Source organism: Haplochromis burtoni, unplaced genomic scaffold (genome assembly GCF_018398535.1).
Source record: "Haplochromis burtoni strain Fernald_Lab_line unplaced genomic scaffold, NCSU_Asbu1 Contig_31, whole genome shotgun sequence".
In the NCBI taxonomy this organism is placed as follows: domain Eukaryota; kingdom Metazoa; phylum Chordata; class Actinopteri; order Cichliformes; family Cichlidae; genus Haplochromis; species Haplochromis burtoni.
In genome coordinates, this window is record NW_024582392.1 from 3,001,160 (window position 1) to 3,017,999 (window position 16,840).

A 16,840-nucleotide genomic window follows, 5' to 3' on the forward strand; every position below is an offset into this window, starting at 1 on the left:
TTTTCCAAATATACTTAATCAAACTCAAGATGAAAAATGTAACAGTCAAAGCAATGAGCAAAGAGAAAGCAAAAGACACTCAGAGTAATATGAGCACCTAAAAGCCGAATGAAAAAAAGAGTAAAGAAAAAAAAGTTTAAAAATAGGTCAGTGTGTGAATTCATATAGAAATGTCATGAGCATTTGCACAATCAGTTAGTCACAAACAAACAAAGCGTCATGAAAAAAAAAAGACGTTTACACTTGTGGCACCATAGATGACTGCTATAATACTAGTTTGATAACTTAACTTGTTACCCATGGACATGGAGCAGCGTGACACACTTCACACAGGTGCAAAAAAGAAAAAAGAAAAAAAAAAACTTACATCCATTAAAGACAGGATGAGCACAGATTTTAAGCTCACCTTTATGATGAGCAACTAAATATATCAAAGTTATGATTGTCCCAAAACACAATCAGGAGTCTGTAACTTTTAGGGCTTATTGGACCTAATAAATCTGATGAAATTAATATTAATATAGTCTGTAAAGTCTTATAGAAAAAGAAGCTACTTTCAGCCTCTCCTTTACTCACAGGAGGTCACCTAAGCAAGTAGCTCCACGTGTTTGATTTGGATTTTTCATGCTGGATGCCCTCCCGATGCAACCCCAAAGAGATCTGTGTGTCCTCCTTGTGAGGACTCCAGATCTTTCTCCTGTTAGGCAAAATGTGTAAACCACTACTCTGCAGAGTCCTATGTCAGTCAGTCAACATTGCATTTATGTTCGCAGAGCTGCTCATGCAGGACAAATACTTTCTGGATATAAATTAATGCAGCTAGAAATTTCACATTATCCATTCTGACCCAAGCATATTCGTATTCAAACATCAAGCCATTGTCGCAGCGTGACATACATGTAACTAAACTCAATGTGACTTAATACATAACCACTTAACATAAGTCAGAGGGATAGCCTATAAAACCACTTGTATAAAAGTTCATGAACTGTTTTAAATATAACATGTTAATATCACTGTATAAGGTAAGAGGACCATGCAGTTTGACTTAGTATGCACCACACAAAAGTAGTGTAAACAAGTAGAACACAATTATACTTCAGTTTTAGCACTCTTTCAAAAGATCTTTGTAATTTCTTCATTTTCTCAAAAAGTTGCTATTCTTTCAGTCATATTTACAACACAATTCATTTCTGTGCTGCTGAATTACATGTTCAAATTCCCAAAAGGATAAAAGATCGGTTAGAAAATCTCCCAGAATGAGGTCACTACTGAACCTGGAAAACGTTGATCTTGCTTGTGTTTTTCAGTGTCTGTCTCCGGTTGCAGAACCATACACGCACAACCTCTCGGTCATAGTTTAGCTCTCTTGCAATCTCTGTAATCTCCTGTCCTGTTGGCAGAGCATTCTTCTCAAAGTAGGAGTTGAGCACTTCTATTGCCTGAGGTGTGAAACTAGTACGCCTCTTGCGTTTTTTGGAAGGTTCCCCACCGACAAACTCCATCAGATTTTGCTGGCCTTTCTGGTTCCAGTGCTCGGCTTCAGCCAGCCACTTTTCCAACACAGGCTTTAGTTTCTGAGCGCTTTTAGGGGTGATATCCAGCTTTTCAAACCTGCAAAAGAAAAGAAAGTTCAATCTGAACTTTTTCAGAGGGATTAGGGATGCAAGAAATGGCTCAGACATCATCTGAATGTGCATGCACAAACAAACCACTAAACTGCACATGCTCAAACTAATTAGTATCTCCAAATTAGAGGCCCTAACATGCATTGCCATTATTTCTCAGTGGGATATATATGTAAGCCTGATGATATGATACAGTAACATTTCAAAGACATTTGGCTGGTTTCAAATGAAAATAAATGGAGCCATCATCATTAATTATGTATTATATCAACCCCCTGCAACCCATCTGCTGTTATTGAGAATGTTAATTTTTATCCAATACACAAATTAATTACTGTGATCATCACATCAGTAATGGGAATACGTGGTATGTTACGCAGCTCCACGGTAAACCTGGATGCATGCTTAATGAGCTGTGCATAAGTCCAATTTATGCACAAACAGACCTGTGCCGAAGCAAATGCACAGGTATAATTCAGTTACCTGTAATAATGGCTTTAAGATTTGCAGGGTGTTTGTAGGTTTGTTTTTATTCATGTCACATTGGAGCGGTTAATCTTGCTGTGTGAATGATCCCTGTCATTGATTCAGCAGTGATATAAGGTGAAATAAAGTATTTTTACAGTACTCTACAGGGGTAAAATCCAGAGGTAATATATTTGAGGACAAATTAACAAAAGACTTAAAAGCCCTGGAGACAAATTTATGTTTAGGATTATGCCGACTGCAAGCCAAAAAGCCATTACTCAAACATGGCAGAAGAAAGAGTTGTAACTGACGCTGAGAACTGAATAAATGTAATGCATAATATACTGTGTACCTCTTAGCGAAGCTGGCTATTTATTGCAGACTGCAACCAGACAAATTTACTAGGTTCTTGATAACCTTGGTTGACTATATGTACAGTAGTGTTAAATCTACCCTCATTTTTTTATATTTTGTTAGTAAAATGGAAGAGAGGTCCATAAATTAATTTAAACATGTGCAAACAGACAATACGGGTGTAAAAAGAAAACCAAGAAAAATGAGTGTGAGTTGTAACGTTGTAATGTCCTGTTCTATTATATCAGAATATAATAGATATATCAGACTGCAGGACTCTCCATTAATATAATTAGTTTTCCTTATTTCTATAACAATAATTATAATACCAAATTATTATTACTATTGTTTTTTTCTTATTTAATGACTGTTGAAAAGCGCGTTGACAGATATACTTGCAACTTTCTAAACAATAAAGTGTGAGCATATATATTAAAAGCAAACTGCTTGTATGTAGTTAGAATATCAGGACTAATTTTACTAAGCGTCTTTGCTTTTCCCTTGTAGTTACATTTTCATTTCTCTTACATAAAAGACAGATGAGTGAGCTGCATAAAATGAAGGCTACAGATGAATTGCAATCACAAGAATTACAAAAAAGTAGAAGAAAAAAAGCATCTGCGTGGAGAGCAACAAAAACAGGAGGGTAATACCTGCAAATGGCAGACTGGCTGTAAGCTGGACCCTCAGTTGCAGTGAGAGCCTGCCCTACTTGTGTCTGAGTAAGCCCCAAGGACAGCCGACGGATCTTGAAATTCTTGGCAAACTCTCGAATTTCCTCCAGATTAATGCCCTCCTCTGTGCTGACTGCCTGCTGGGGTTCTACAATTCAGAAGAATCTGGTTAAAAATATCTACTTACTTAAAACAGATCAGTGGCTGGGAAGGAGAAGCAGGTGTACATACTGCTGACAAGCTGGCCCACTTTTGCTGTGTCTCCACAGGTGATGGGAACTGAGGGGGAGAGTGTGGTGGCGGTCTTTAGTACAGTTGGCTGTGGGGCAATGACAACCGGTGACTGGGTGACAGTTGTTACTGAAGCCTGGGAGGATTTTTAATAAAAATAATTGTTAGATTCAATGTGTTATAATCCAATTTTACAAAAACAAATCCCCAATATTTAAATGTTCAACAATATTTTAATTTGTCATAACCTCAAGCAGTACTTTTTGTTATTTCCTACCTGTGTGCAAGGTTTGGTAAGTGTTGGAGGAGCTGTGGTTTTAGGCAGAACTGCTGCAGAAGTTGCGACTGCAGCAGGACCATTCCCTACAGTGGCAATGATTTGTCCCTGTGTGTTAAAAAGCAGCTGTGGGGCCACAGTCTGGACCTGGAGACCCTGGAGCGGAAGCGTGGGAGTTGCAGCTCCTCCAGCCAGAGAGGCTGGATTCACTAAAAGTGGGAGTGTCCCTATGACCTAAAAACATTGTTAAAAATGAAATCCAAACAAACATTTAAATATAAACTTCTCAGCTGATTTTTACTTAAATCCGCTTTTAGGACATTCAGTATCCTGATATGTTCGTGTTTTTGCTACTGGGGAATAAGTACATCCTATTAGAGGTTCTGTCACAGAAGCCTTGTATTTTTCAATATTAAACACTACACAAGTCCAAAAGGCTGCAATAATGGTGGGAGTGAGTAATGAAACTATATAGAGGTCAAGCAGTTTCAGTTGAAATTGTCTGATGCTCTACTGCCTTGAAATAGCACTGTGAACTAATGTAAACTGGAGGCTGAATGCAATTTTTCCATAACAGACATGCATGAAAACAATATAATTGTCTTTGGAATGATTATAGTTCACTATGCATCATTTTAAAAGTTTTGCAAAAGTGTGAGCCACATTAAGTAAGTAAACAACACTGTCTGCCAATCCCTTATTTGTCTCATTTCTCTTTTTAATGGCGTCCAATATGTGCTCTAGTCTGCGTTTTGTCTAGCTCCTACTGCAAGGACAATGGTGTTGCTGCCAGGATTGCTTTCATTTTATTAAAGGCATTTTTCTGTTAGCTGAAACAATCAAGTAGAGAGAAGAAAGGCGGGTAACAGGATGAGAACAGGACAAGATCATTACTCAAATCTAAGCTCACTGACATAATATTATTACAGCAGCAGTATTTTATGGCACTCACCTGGCCCTGGGCATTTGTGATGATCTGACTGGTGATTCCAGCCATGCTGGACATGGCACTGTTAATGATGGGAGTGGATGTAAGGGAACTGAGGAACTGTGGTTGCGCTCCCAAGGAAGCAGCATTGATCTAGGCACAAAGATCATAACATGTTCATTGTGTATTTGAAAGATGACAAATGAAGAATGGTATGAACAGAGGAAGAGATTTCTTACAATAGCGGGGTTAATGGAGAGTCCTGCAGTCTGAAGTGCTGCCACTGACAAGTTGGACGGAGAGATGGTGTTGGTGGCAGTGGTCGTCTGGGCTGTTCCCACCTGAGCAACAGTAATCTGTGCACCGGTTACCTGCGGTGCCTGAGGTGTCACCTGCTGCATGGCTGCTTGCACCTGCTGAATGGGTGCTGACTGAGACTGGAACACCGCCTGTGCATTGGCTTGCAGCTGAGGCTGGACTGAGTTCAGGACAGTTGCAGCTGAGAAAGATATTATGCAACATTCTAATGTTCTGCAATGAAGTTTAGATAGATAGATAGATAGATAGATAGATAGATAGATAGATAGATAGATAGATAGATAGATAGATAGATAGATAGATAGATAGATAGATAGATAGATAGATAGATAGATAGATAGATAGATAGATAGATAGATAGATAGATAGATAGATAGATAGATAGATAGATAGATAGATAGATAGATAGAATAGAATACCAACAGTATAACAAGTAAGTTTGTGGAATTTCTGCCCACCTATATTCCATTATTATGTGCAAGTGGTATAACTGCAAAGATTGACAACCACAGCAGCTCAGCACAAAGTTGTAGGCAAGGTAAAGTTACAGTGTGCTGAAGCAAATAGTCAATATAGGTAGCCAGCTCTTTGCTGACTCAGTAACTAAAGACCTCCAAACTTCCTCTGACATTAACATCAGCATAGAAACTGTGCGCTTGGAGCATCCATGGCAGGTAGTGCAGTACTTTTGTACATATACAGTATGTTGTCAAGTCTACAGCTATACTAGCAGCTCTGTGTACTTAGTACAGTCCAATGTAGCAGCTAGTAATGGAAAGTCAAGCCAATGCAAAATTGCCTTTAAATCTGCAGTCTTTCTAGTGGTCAACAGAGGGCGACTGTGCTTGCAAAAATTCGTGTAGTTGCATAGGATTTTATGGGAAAACAGCCCTGTCATGATCTATGGCCTTGATTTAGACTTTCCTGATAAGTTTATGGCCTCGATCACCAGATACAAGTCTGTCTGAACACAGCAAGATTATCATTTTATAGATGACGTTCCAAAATAGAGTCAAAAAGGAGGATAGAGCAAAGTATGCTTAACTGTATCACTGACAAGTAGTTAACCAATGAGCATGCAGTTTCCACTGGTTTGCATCTTATCTGTATTTGTGATGACTACTTAAAAAAGAAAGAAGAAAGAAGAAAACTTTCAGCTTGATACTTCACAATCACACTACACTGACAAACAGGTGTCCATTTTCTATATACAGTCTACAGTAGCTCGCGTTAACATTTTTACTTGTTGTGGTTTCGTTTTTTGGGGTTAATTGTTTAGTGTTTACCACACCAATTTATAATAGCTGATGGAAAATCTGACCTGAAACATCAATTACACATTTACAAGTATAATAGGAGGACATAGATGTTTATGCCGTTTAGACAATTTACTTCATCAGATATATTAACTTAGTAATTTCGTTTTATTTCATTCAAAGAGGCTGAAATCACAGTATAGGTCATTACAGAGCATATTTCATTGAGCTGAAACTCAACAATTCCCTTTAAGCAAGCACTATTATTCTCATATCACAATCAAATGTACAAAAGGTCATAATAAAAAAAGCTGGTGAACATAATGATGTCTGCATTTGTTGTTGAATTTTTTAATTGTAATCTTGTCAACACAAATGCAGACATATTGAAGATATAGGAGGTCAAATAAAAGCAGACATTCACGTTGTTTTACCTTGAAAGCCAGCAAAGGGCAGTTTGAGGAGACTTCCAGCTGGGTTAGCCGCTGTGAAACCAGGGAGAGTAGCTACATTGGTGGTAGGAAGAGTGAGAACAGCCAAACCGCCCTGGCCACCGATGGAACCTGGCATGCTGAGAGGAATGAGCAGCGGCTGACCCAGTGACCCCGTCTGTGCCATCATACCAGTCATCAGAGTGGCTAGACTTTCCTGGGTCAGCACCTAGTGAAAGAAATTCCATCAACATTTATGCCTGAGAGGTATTCAATGTGCTTTCAGTGGACTATTTTGTCTCCTTATTATTTTTAATGTTGTGTTTTTACATAGTGAAACTAAACAGTCATACTTCGGTTACTGTGTGTGGACTGAAAACTCCACTATTAAGCTTTTTTTTTAAAAAAAAGCATGTTAGGGGTTTTACTTTTGACTGCTGAAATTGCTGAAAATGTTGTGCTAATAGCCTCAGGCTATGTGTTCAGCAACTTGGATTAAACTTTGCTCATCCTTTTTACTTTCACAGTGCACAATGGCATCGGTATACAACCTCACTAAATCACCTACAATGATTTTTTTTAATGTAATAATACTGACACTTGGCTCTCTGGTGCATTCGTTTTCTACAAGAATAATATGTAAAATGAGAAAAATCCAAATGGCTTTCCCACCCACTCTGAGCTCTTTCTACCGACCTTTAAAATCAGACAGCAAAACTACTTTGTTTCTCAGATGGTTAAATATGAATATGAGGTGGAGTGTGTGTGCATCTCAAAAAGTCAGACCTGTGGACAGCCTTGCACAGTGATGGGCATGGCGGCCTGGTGCTGGGGCAGAGACACGCTGATGGGAACAGCAGGGGTCAGAGTTTGGACTGTAGGAGCTGGAGGCTCCACAGACACCACCTGCTGCTCACCCAGCACTGCAGGAGAACAGCCAGAGTTGGTTATTAATTATATTTTAAGTTGTTGGTTTTTTTTAAATCACACAGATATTATTAGGAATTCACTGGATGACAATGATTTACCTACACCACCCCCTGTGCTCTGGGGCACTGTGGGGCTGTCCTGGGTGCTGCTGGCATCAGGTTGCTCTCCAGCTTCAGCCACGCCCTCATCAGTTTTGCATTCGCTCTTCCCATCAGCTGCTGAAGAGGCTGAAGACGCATCGACTTCTACTTCTAGCACTCGAATGGTTTCATGGCCAGACATCACAATGACCTGCACAGCGATCAGGATTTAAATCTAAGAGGACTCAAATGCAAAGAAGGCCTCTGCTTTTCTTTGAGTTTGTATTAAAAATGTAATAAAATAGTTATGTGCAATTATTTTATGAAACAACAGGAGATAATTCTCATCTGACCTAGCACCAGAGGGGTGTAAAACAAAAATTCTGTAAATTCAGTATTTCTCCACCTTGTCAATTCCCTCTGGAAGAACTTAGCTGATGACTCATGGTATGCAATAATGACAGACCTAGTGGAGGGGCAGCAAGACAACCTGGGCTGGAGGACAAGGTGCAGAGAGACAATGCAGGAAGAGAGAGGAGGATGCATACCTGGTTGTCTTTGGCAGGGAATTTCAAAGTGCAGGATTTAAATGGCTGAAAAAAGACTTCTGCAGTCAGACAGTGAATGGCTAAGGAGAACAGAGAAGCCGAGCACATGTTAGGACAAAATGAACCAAACAAAAAAACAAAAAAAAGAGACATAAATGAAAAGAGCATGAGTACACATAAACAATGATAAGAGCATCAGCCAACAAGCAGTTCAAGCAATGCTTTCTTCAAGGTTGCCTTTGTGCTTCCGTGAAGAGCATTGCTTTTGTTTGCTGACTATGTCTAGACACAATGTTACTAGAGAGAGAAAAACCACAATTAATTATTAAGCATGGCAATTCAAAGACTGTTTCCAACACAAGCATAGGTATTATTAGTCTATAAAACACAAAAGTGCATCGGGATCTCAGTGGTCGGCTGTGTGACTGTTAATCATTCCATTATGAAGTGGCACGATGGCGCATGGAGGGTGACAGGAGCAAACAGCAGCAAACAAGTCGAAGGCAAAGTTATGTTTAGTTAAGCTCACTGCAAGAGTAGGTTGGGAAGGGGGGGGGGGGGGGGGGGGGGGAGTCCACTGCTCCCTAACAAACACATGAGTGTTACCTGCTCATTGACAGTAAGTGGGGCATCTTTGGCAGGCAGATCCTGGGAGTTCATGGCTTGCTGCACCACCACAATCACTGTCTTCCTGGCATTCTGGGTTAACAAAAAAGAAAAAAAAGTGATTTAAAAAATGTAGAACCATTTTAGAAATTAAAATATGTATCAAGTTTCCCGGATAAGCCCACAGTGTCTGCACTTTAATGACAAACCCAGCTTAAACAGAACCAAATGCAGAGGACAGGGGTTTTTTTCTTTCTTTTCAATTCATTGCTATTATAGTCATTGCACGAGTAGACTATTTGAAAGGGGCCTGTAAACAGGCCATACTGTTTTGCACTTAAGCAGCAGAAAACGTGATCAAACACGCTGGTCGTTGGACGTTAAGTGGTTACGCGTCCACCACGGATCACAAAAAGACTCGAGACGGTGCGTTTCCTGCTGCAATGCCCCGTTAGATATGAGGATCTGTCAAAAACTTCAGCGGGTGTTGATGGGCTCCCCACCCCCATCCTGGCCAATAAAAGTCTCGCCGCGTCGGCCACTTTTGAGGACAAGCAGCAAGCACGGAGCACAGGCGACGGAAATCATCTCGATCCGTGCCAAGAGACCGAATATTATGTATTTCCCTCTCTTTATCATAAATATATAAATTATGCTAATTACGAACATTGCATATTAACCAAAACTCATTTCCTCTCGCCATTTCGCTGCTATGCGCGAAGCACAAGCCAGAATACGGTCCGGTTATTATATTCAACTTACCGCGTATATGCAGCTTATTTTCTGTAATCCCCGGCTCTTAAAAAGGTCCTTGTCACAGTTTGTTTCAGTCACACATAATTAAAAATTCATCTCAGCTCCCAGACAGGCGCTGTGACTGCACACAAAAGAGGTATTTGCATTGATAAGGAGGCTTGCAATGTTAGGATCTCCTGTCTCTTAATATTTAATGACGATGCCCTTTCTGCAACAGTTCAGATAATCAAAAATCCTTGAGGTGTCTCACAGAATCCTATTTGAGCTGTAAAGTCGGACAAAATTGCTACAAAATTGGCCTTTTGCACTACGTCATGAACATAATTTATGCAAGAAAAAATCTTGCATTGAAAAATGTCTGCCTCGACTTCAGAGGTGCCATGGTTCTCTTAAAGGGGAAGTAGCGCACACAAAGACGAGCAATGGAGACGCTTTCATGAAACACTGTGCCGATACGTTTCAATTTCCCAACACCGCTGTTTGTCTGTAATATCACGATATTCGCATCGTTTTTGCGTTTATGTGAACGAGAATTTAATTATTTAATATAACAGAAATAATTATGGAGACTTGTGGGCTTTCTTCTTAAAATGACGTAGATATGTTTTTTGTGGTTGCTTTATATGTGTTTCTCACTGGATTAAAACATTTCTGACTGATGATTGTCATAGCATATTTTTTAAATTGGAAGATAATATATAACCTTTGATCATGGTGTAGACAGTCGTGCTATTTTGAATAATCCCGTGTTAATTCTGAATGTGATACATAAGGAATGAATGTGTAGTTCTGAGATCAAAGGTCATCATTTAGTTGATGAATAAAATAGTTGACTCACACAAAACTAACCATTTTAATCATGTTAATTTTTTAGGTAACCCATCAGGATAAACAAATGCCGAAAATTAATATTTTTTATCGGCTTGGTTTGCCATCCCAATGATTTTCGGGAGTAATACTGACTGAGATTAATTGTATATATACACACATACTCAGAAGGCTAATCGGGACAGAGTGGAGACACCTGGGGAAAACAAGCTAAGGGTGCAGATAATCAAGATCACTAGACAGGGGAGGAAGTAAAACTCAAAATAATACCTAAAAGACAACTAAATATAAAAGTAAAACAGGATATAACTGATAAGAGTTCATTAGTAAGCAAGTTTTACACAAGACAGCTTGTGTAGAGTGTTTCATGTTTATGAGCTATTCATGTTCATAAACATGAACATGAATAATGTTCATGTTTATGAACATGAATAGCTGAAATGACCTTAACATAATTGATTTATTAATTTTTGTTGATTTGTTGATGTCTTTATCTGGACCAAATTGTATATGAGGATGCTGTATAGGACGTGCAAGAGTATATTAAGGACACACAAGAAAATAGCAATGATGGTGTTATAATATTGTATATTTCTGTTATATTTTACTGGCCCTAAAGTACATATGTCAAACCCAAGGTCCAGGGCCCTTTGCAAATTGTGCCCAGCAATAAATGTAGGTTAACCTGCATAAATGTCTATGTCCATATATTTTCTAATTAGAAGGCAGTTTACATGTGGTACATGTGAACTTCCCAAAGATTAGATTTATTTTTATTATTGTTGTGATTGATTAAACAATATAAAAACGAGGTAAATAGCATGAAATTCTGCTGATTTTTTTGAGGCCTTCATGCGGACCGAATTGTGTTTGATATTACTGTATGGGACATGCACCAGCATTATCCAGGATAATTTTATGGTAGGATTGATTGTATGGCAAGAGTGACTGATGGGTTCAAGGTCAGGGTAGGATTACATCAGGGATGTATCAGGGAAAATGGTTCATGTGTTTAACTACCTTGAGTCAACTATCCAAAACAATGCAGTGCAGTGCAGAGGTGAAGAAAAGAGTGCAGGTAGGGTGGAGTGGGTGGTTTGTAAGCTGCCAAGCAGGAGGAAAAGAGGAAGACCACAGCGGAGAGTCATAGATGTAGTGAAGCAGGACATTCAGAGGGTTGGTGTAACAGAGGAGGATGGCAGGGACATGGTGAGATGGGGGCAGATAAGGTGGTGTCCAGCTCGTACATCGAGTATCCCGAAGATGAAAAAGAAAAAGAAGCAACTAGGTATGCCTGACCCTTGATGTGAGCCCAACTTTATCAGTGTGGGCGTTATTAAAAGTAAATTTGACGCCCTCTGCCTTAAAACCAAGACAATCATTTTTCCTTCTAGCTGGCGGCTAACCTCTGCTCCATTTCTACCAGTAGGGGGCGCGGGCGTGCACGTAAAACCGTGCGTGCAACCGCAGATAGATAGAGAACGGGTGACGTCACCACTTCCACAACAACAAGAAGCTGAAAAACAAGGAAGTGGACGATTGTGTGAAGCCGTGACCTGAACTAAGGCCGTGAGAAGATACGCAGAGCTCCGTTTAACCTGATATTCTTCAGCCTCTGAATTATAACACGACAATGAACAACAAAGGTATTTCTCCAGACCTCGTTTAGGTAATTAGTCAGCTGTTCGCTATACGACGCTGACGTGATTAACTAGAGACGAAGAGCTGCCGTTATGGCTTTCCGAAGCGGACTTCACGTTTAGCCACGTACATAACAATAACCCGACGCTTCCTGGGTAACAGTGTGGCTCCTACTCTGAACCAAGGCGGCTATATTGTTAGTAGTGAAGCTGTTTACAGTGAAATCTTACATTTACTGTCTCTCTATATTCGTATACCATTAGTGGGCAGGTCACATGTTTTCTAGGCAGCTAATATCTCTGTAGACAGGCACATTTTAAAGGCACAGCTGACGTGACTCTTTCCTTCTCTTTTGTAGGACCCATCATATAAATATAATCGTGAGGCTCATTTTAGTAATATTTGTTTTCTTTTGTTGACAATTTACGTATTATATCCTCATATATTATTTGACTATTTTATTTAAACGCACTCATTTCTTTTGTCCCCAGTTTCGTTCGTATCTGTACATTTTAACTCTTTAGCTTTTTGATGGTTATGATTGTAGTTGACTAAAAAGATGTATCGGCCATCTGTATCGAGGAAATAATATGTAATTGTGTAATTTAAGAGGAGAACGATATCGACATCGGGGATAGGAGGATTTCTTTTTTTTTTTTCTTTGTCCGGAAAAGTTACGAAAATAACAACAACGATAAAAGCAAAATAAATAAATAAATTCCAGTCAGACTGGTTTTTATTTTCCGTGTCTGCGTTTGTATTGGCCTAGAGTTTCACAACAGACATACATAAAGTATTTTTAATTTGCCTATTATTGCCTTAGTTACATTTTCGGTTTAAGAAGAGCAGTAAGTATGAAAAAAAATATCCACCAGTCACACTTGTTAAGTTAAAACTGGAGAAGTGCAGTTCTTACTTTTAAATATTATTTTGCATATCAGAATTAATTAATTCCCTATTGATTTACTAATTGATCACTTGTAGTGTCCCCCCCCCTTTTTTTTTAATGGCGTTATTTTTTTTCCTTTTCTTATAATAGTAATAATAAAACAAATTTTACTTAACATAACTTGTGTAGCCAAGAAACCCTGAATCTTATTTTTTTTATATATTCATTTTTCTCCTGTGTACTGTGAGTTGTTATAATCTGCTCCCGAAGAAACAGTTTGTGGAGGGTTTGTTTTGTTTTTTGTGGTTTTCTGTGATTATGAATATGTAACTATTGCGGAAAAAATATATTTGGGGAAATTTACATCTTACTAATAGGCTCTCAGGAGCCATCTTCAAGTTCACTGGACAATGGACATTGACCCCATAAGCAAAATTGAATGTGTTGCATTCCTCTATTGTCCACATTTAAACAAAATGACATTTTTATTACAGTAGAAAATGTATTAAAATACCACTAGGCACGACAGAGGAATGTTTGGTCCCTAAGAGTTTTGTTCTTTCTTAATTATTTCCTTTAATGTAAAATCTTTTATTGCAGGTTCATATCCACAGCAGGCTGTGTACCCTCAGCAGAGCACTGCACCTGTATACCCTCCTGCTATGCAAATGTCTCCTCAGGCACCTCCTTACACAGACACACCACCTGCATATTCTGAGGTAACCAATCCGTATTTAAGTCAAATGATGAGCAGAGTTAAAACTCGCACTTACATTTATAAACAAAAGAAAAATCTGTTTTGTTCTCTGTGTCTCCAGATATACCAGCCCAGATATGTGCTTCCACCTCAGGTGCCTGGTCAGGTGCCTCAGATGTCCTCTCCCTATCCTGGTGCTCAGGTGTATATGCCCATGCAGCCACATATGCCAGTTGGGCCAGTGGGCCAGAATGTCCCCATGGCTTATTATCCAATGGGAGCAGTCTACCCGCATGGTTCAACTGTGATGGTGGAGAGCGGCTATGATGCTGGTGCTCGCTTCACGGCCGGCAGCAGTGTTTCCATCCCAGTGAGTGTCCATCCCAAGAAGTCATATCCACCTTAGATGAGATGCACTTTAAAATGAGGAACTCTTTAACTGTGTTTGTGCTTGTTTCTTTCCTTTGCTAGCCCCCACCTCCTGGACACCCCCCTAATGCCGCTCAGCTGGCTGCCATGCAAGGTGCCAATGTTGTAATGACACAGCGCAAGAATAACTTCTTCCTGGGTGGATCCAGTGGAGGTTATACCATCTGGTAACAGCAGCTCCTTCATGCCTAAACCATGTCCCCATCCCAGATGATGCCCCAGTTCTTCCCCATCCCATATGCCTCCCTCTTCAGGCTGCTTGGCCATGCCACAATACTGATATCACCTAACGGAATGTAATATTTTAGAGCCCTTGTGAAAGGTACAGTACTCCACTTCTGACCTAGAGATGAAATGATAAACTCCATTGCCTGAAGAGGACAAGTGAAAATTGTAATGTTACAGAATCCATTCCATAGTTCTTCATTGGGTCTAACCTCTTTGGTCATTCCAGATCTGACCTCTTTCAGGCATCTTTATTTGTCAACAAGATCTTCTCTTCTTTGATTGAATGGTCGCAAATTACACTGAGATGTTCTTGTACTCCTGTAAAAATACTTTAATGAAATATTGAAATATCAGACCCGCATAAATATAGTTTAGCTGCTTTATGGTGAAAGTGAAACGCAGTTACAAAGTTGCAGTAAAAAAGAAAAAAAAACATCCACTTGTCTTTTTTTGAAACTTTTAGTGTAGTTCAATTAATAGGTGTCTAGTAGTTCCATGTAAGTACCAGTATGATTATGAGAAATTACATCTCAACTATTTAAAAAAAAAAAAAAAAAGGAAGAAAAAAAAAAGTCAGCATCCTGGATGCTTTTAGCTAGAAATGTCTTGTCTTTTGCACAGTATCCAAAATACCACGGAAAATTTGTTGCACAGTGAACTTTCTGAGAGATTGTTCTATTTAAATCACATGTAAATTAAAGAAATTAAAGCAAAAAGAATAAAAAAATCAAAAGATTTACTGCAATATGAAAGTGGTTTACTGTACCTTGTTGGGCAACTTGTAGATGAACATAGTCAAGTGCCAAAGAGCACTGGGGATAGCCCTAAATTTAAGCAAATTAACTTCAGTAAACTTAAAGGAAAGAAAAATTAAAGTAAATCCAAATAGAAAGATGGATGGGAAGGGGTGGTTGGTGTAACATTTTAGCTTTTTTGTCTCCTGTTTCTATTTCACAGTCGGATACCCAGAGTTTATACACTAAATGTTTTATTGTACAGATTTAAACTACTTTTCATTATTTCCTTTTCACGCAGTATATCTTAGATCATCAAGTATTTATTCTCCACAGAAAAATGTCACCTTTTGTGATAGCATTCATTTCTAGGTAACATTTTCAGCAAAGTTACTGAGACTTATATTTCAGTGTTTCTTTACTTTTCCACATTTAAGTGACTTACGCAAGTAGTTAGGCTAATAAATTTGTTAGTATAACCAATGAGCTGGTTGTACCAAAGATCTGGTCTACAATGCACTTATGTTTGGTTATGACGTCATATTTGAAATGTCACAATTTAAAAGCAAACTTTTCCTTGGACAAGAATTTGTGATACTGTTGGCCATTGGAACCTTTGGTCTGATGTGACTGCAATTGTTAGTTAATGTGGGTAAACTGCATCTTTGAGTTGCTGCATACTTTTGCACCTTTGCTATGTACAAGTTAGATTAAAATACTTTTTATCTGAAATGCACTGCTAAGCAAAACAGAGGAGTTGCAGACAAGGGGCTTTTTTTTTTTTTTTAAATCAGTTTTCATGCTTTTAAGAAAGCTGTGATGTTTTGGGGATTTTTATTTTATTTTTTTTTGTGTGGGTGGGTTTTTGTTTTTTTGTTGTTTTTTTAGCACTTTTCACATTTTAAAATTCATCCAGTCTAAACAATTTTGAAACTTTTGACATGTCACATTGTTCAGTTGCCTGCACGTGTATGCAAACCTTTTGCAAAGAGGCTAAATGACTGTCGGCATAATGTTTAATTTCCAGGATTTTTAAAAAGAAAAAAATTTAATGCTGTTTAAACTCGTTTCCTTAGGGTCGTTACATCTTACATAATCTGGCAAACTGAAAGAAGACTGCTAAACATAGGCAAGTTGCCTGTATGGATACCATCAGCTAATATTTGTAGACTTGTTCATTTGTGTCAAGCGTCAATGTGTCACTGGGTATCCGACATAGCATATCAAGTTTTAACAGCTGTGGCCGCCAGAAAACAAAACCTGTTTTCTTGTCAACCAACATTTAGTGTTTTCAAGTGTTATTTAAGTCAGAAGAATCATCTGTCTGGAAACCTGCATCACTCTTCTAATAAACCTCTCCTCCGCAGCTCATACATAAAGCTGCAGCACCAGATGTGACAGTCATCTCCATGTCCATTTATTTACCCGCTCATGCTGTCATTTCATACAGCTTCATTGGAAAAGGAGGCCACAGCTATCAAAACTTAGAAACTGTACAAACGTTATCTTTTTTTCCCATCTATGCTCTGATTGTTTGTAAAGCAGCATAACAGTGGCTTTGTCCCAGCAATATGAAGTACTGTAATTTACAGCTGACCAGTAGATGCTATGCCAACCACAGCCAGCAAAAGGAGCACTCTTTGTTGAAGGATTATGGACATTTATAGTTCAGGGATTCTCTTTACAATATTTTCTAAAATAGATGTATGTACTAAAGTGATGTGATGGACTTTGGTACACATTCTATCTTTTAAGATTACTAAAGGAGATGAGTGTCACTACAGTTTGCTGAGACATGTCAAAGATGGAATACTTTGAAAAAAAGAACTTAGGTGCACTTAACTTTTTTATACTAAACTTAAAATTTAAAATGTAAGTTTAGAATAAAGGTTATTTTGGAAATTTGAAA

The 16,840-nt window shown here is 38.6% G+C and overlaps 2 protein-coding genes across 6 annotated transcripts; one reads left to right on the forward strand and one right to left on the reverse strand.

The window, feature by feature from the left end:
• Positions 1 to 222: 222 nt before the first annotated feature.
• pou6f1 (POU class 6 homeobox 1) lies at positions 223 to 9,877 on the reverse strand. 5 transcript variants are annotated; one of them, XM_042219354.1, is made up of 12 exons: positions 9,492 to 9,877; positions 8,730 to 8,822; positions 8,124 to 8,203; positions 7,594 to 7,786; positions 7,352 to 7,488; positions 6,569 to 6,794; positions 4,800 to 5,059; positions 4,585 to 4,713; positions 3,633 to 3,866; positions 3,356 to 3,491; positions 3,104 to 3,272; positions 223 to 1,614 (listed from the first exon to the last, which is right to left on the reverse strand). In XM_042219354.1, exons 4-12 carry the CDS (start codon positions 7,775 to 7,777, stop codon positions 1,269 to 1,271), a joined length of 1,821 nt encoding a protein of 606 aa, XP_042075288.1. In that variant the 5' UTR covers positions 7,778 to 7,786; positions 8,124 to 8,203; positions 8,730 to 8,822; positions 9,492 to 9,877; the 3' UTR covers positions 223 to 1,268. The 5 variants fall into 5 exon arrangements, with proteins under 5 accessions (XP_042075288.1, XP_005918973.1, XP_042075287.1 ...); XM_005918911.3 differs by lacking the exon at positions 8,124 to 8,203; XM_042219353.1 differs by having other exon boundaries at positions 7,594 to 8,203.
• Positions 9,878 to 11,795: 1,918 nt separating this feature from the next.
• dazap2 (DAZ associated protein 2) lies at positions 11,796 to 16,840 on the forward strand. The gene is made up of 4 exons (XM_005918913.3): positions 11,796 to 11,959; positions 13,444 to 13,562; positions 13,662 to 13,910; positions 14,012 to 16,840. The coding sequence occupies exons 1-4, from the start codon at positions 11,947 to 11,949 to the stop codon at positions 14,138 to 14,140; spliced, it is 510 nt and encodes a 169-aa protein (XP_005918975.1). The 5' UTR covers positions 11,796 to 11,946; the 3' UTR covers positions 14,141 to 16,840.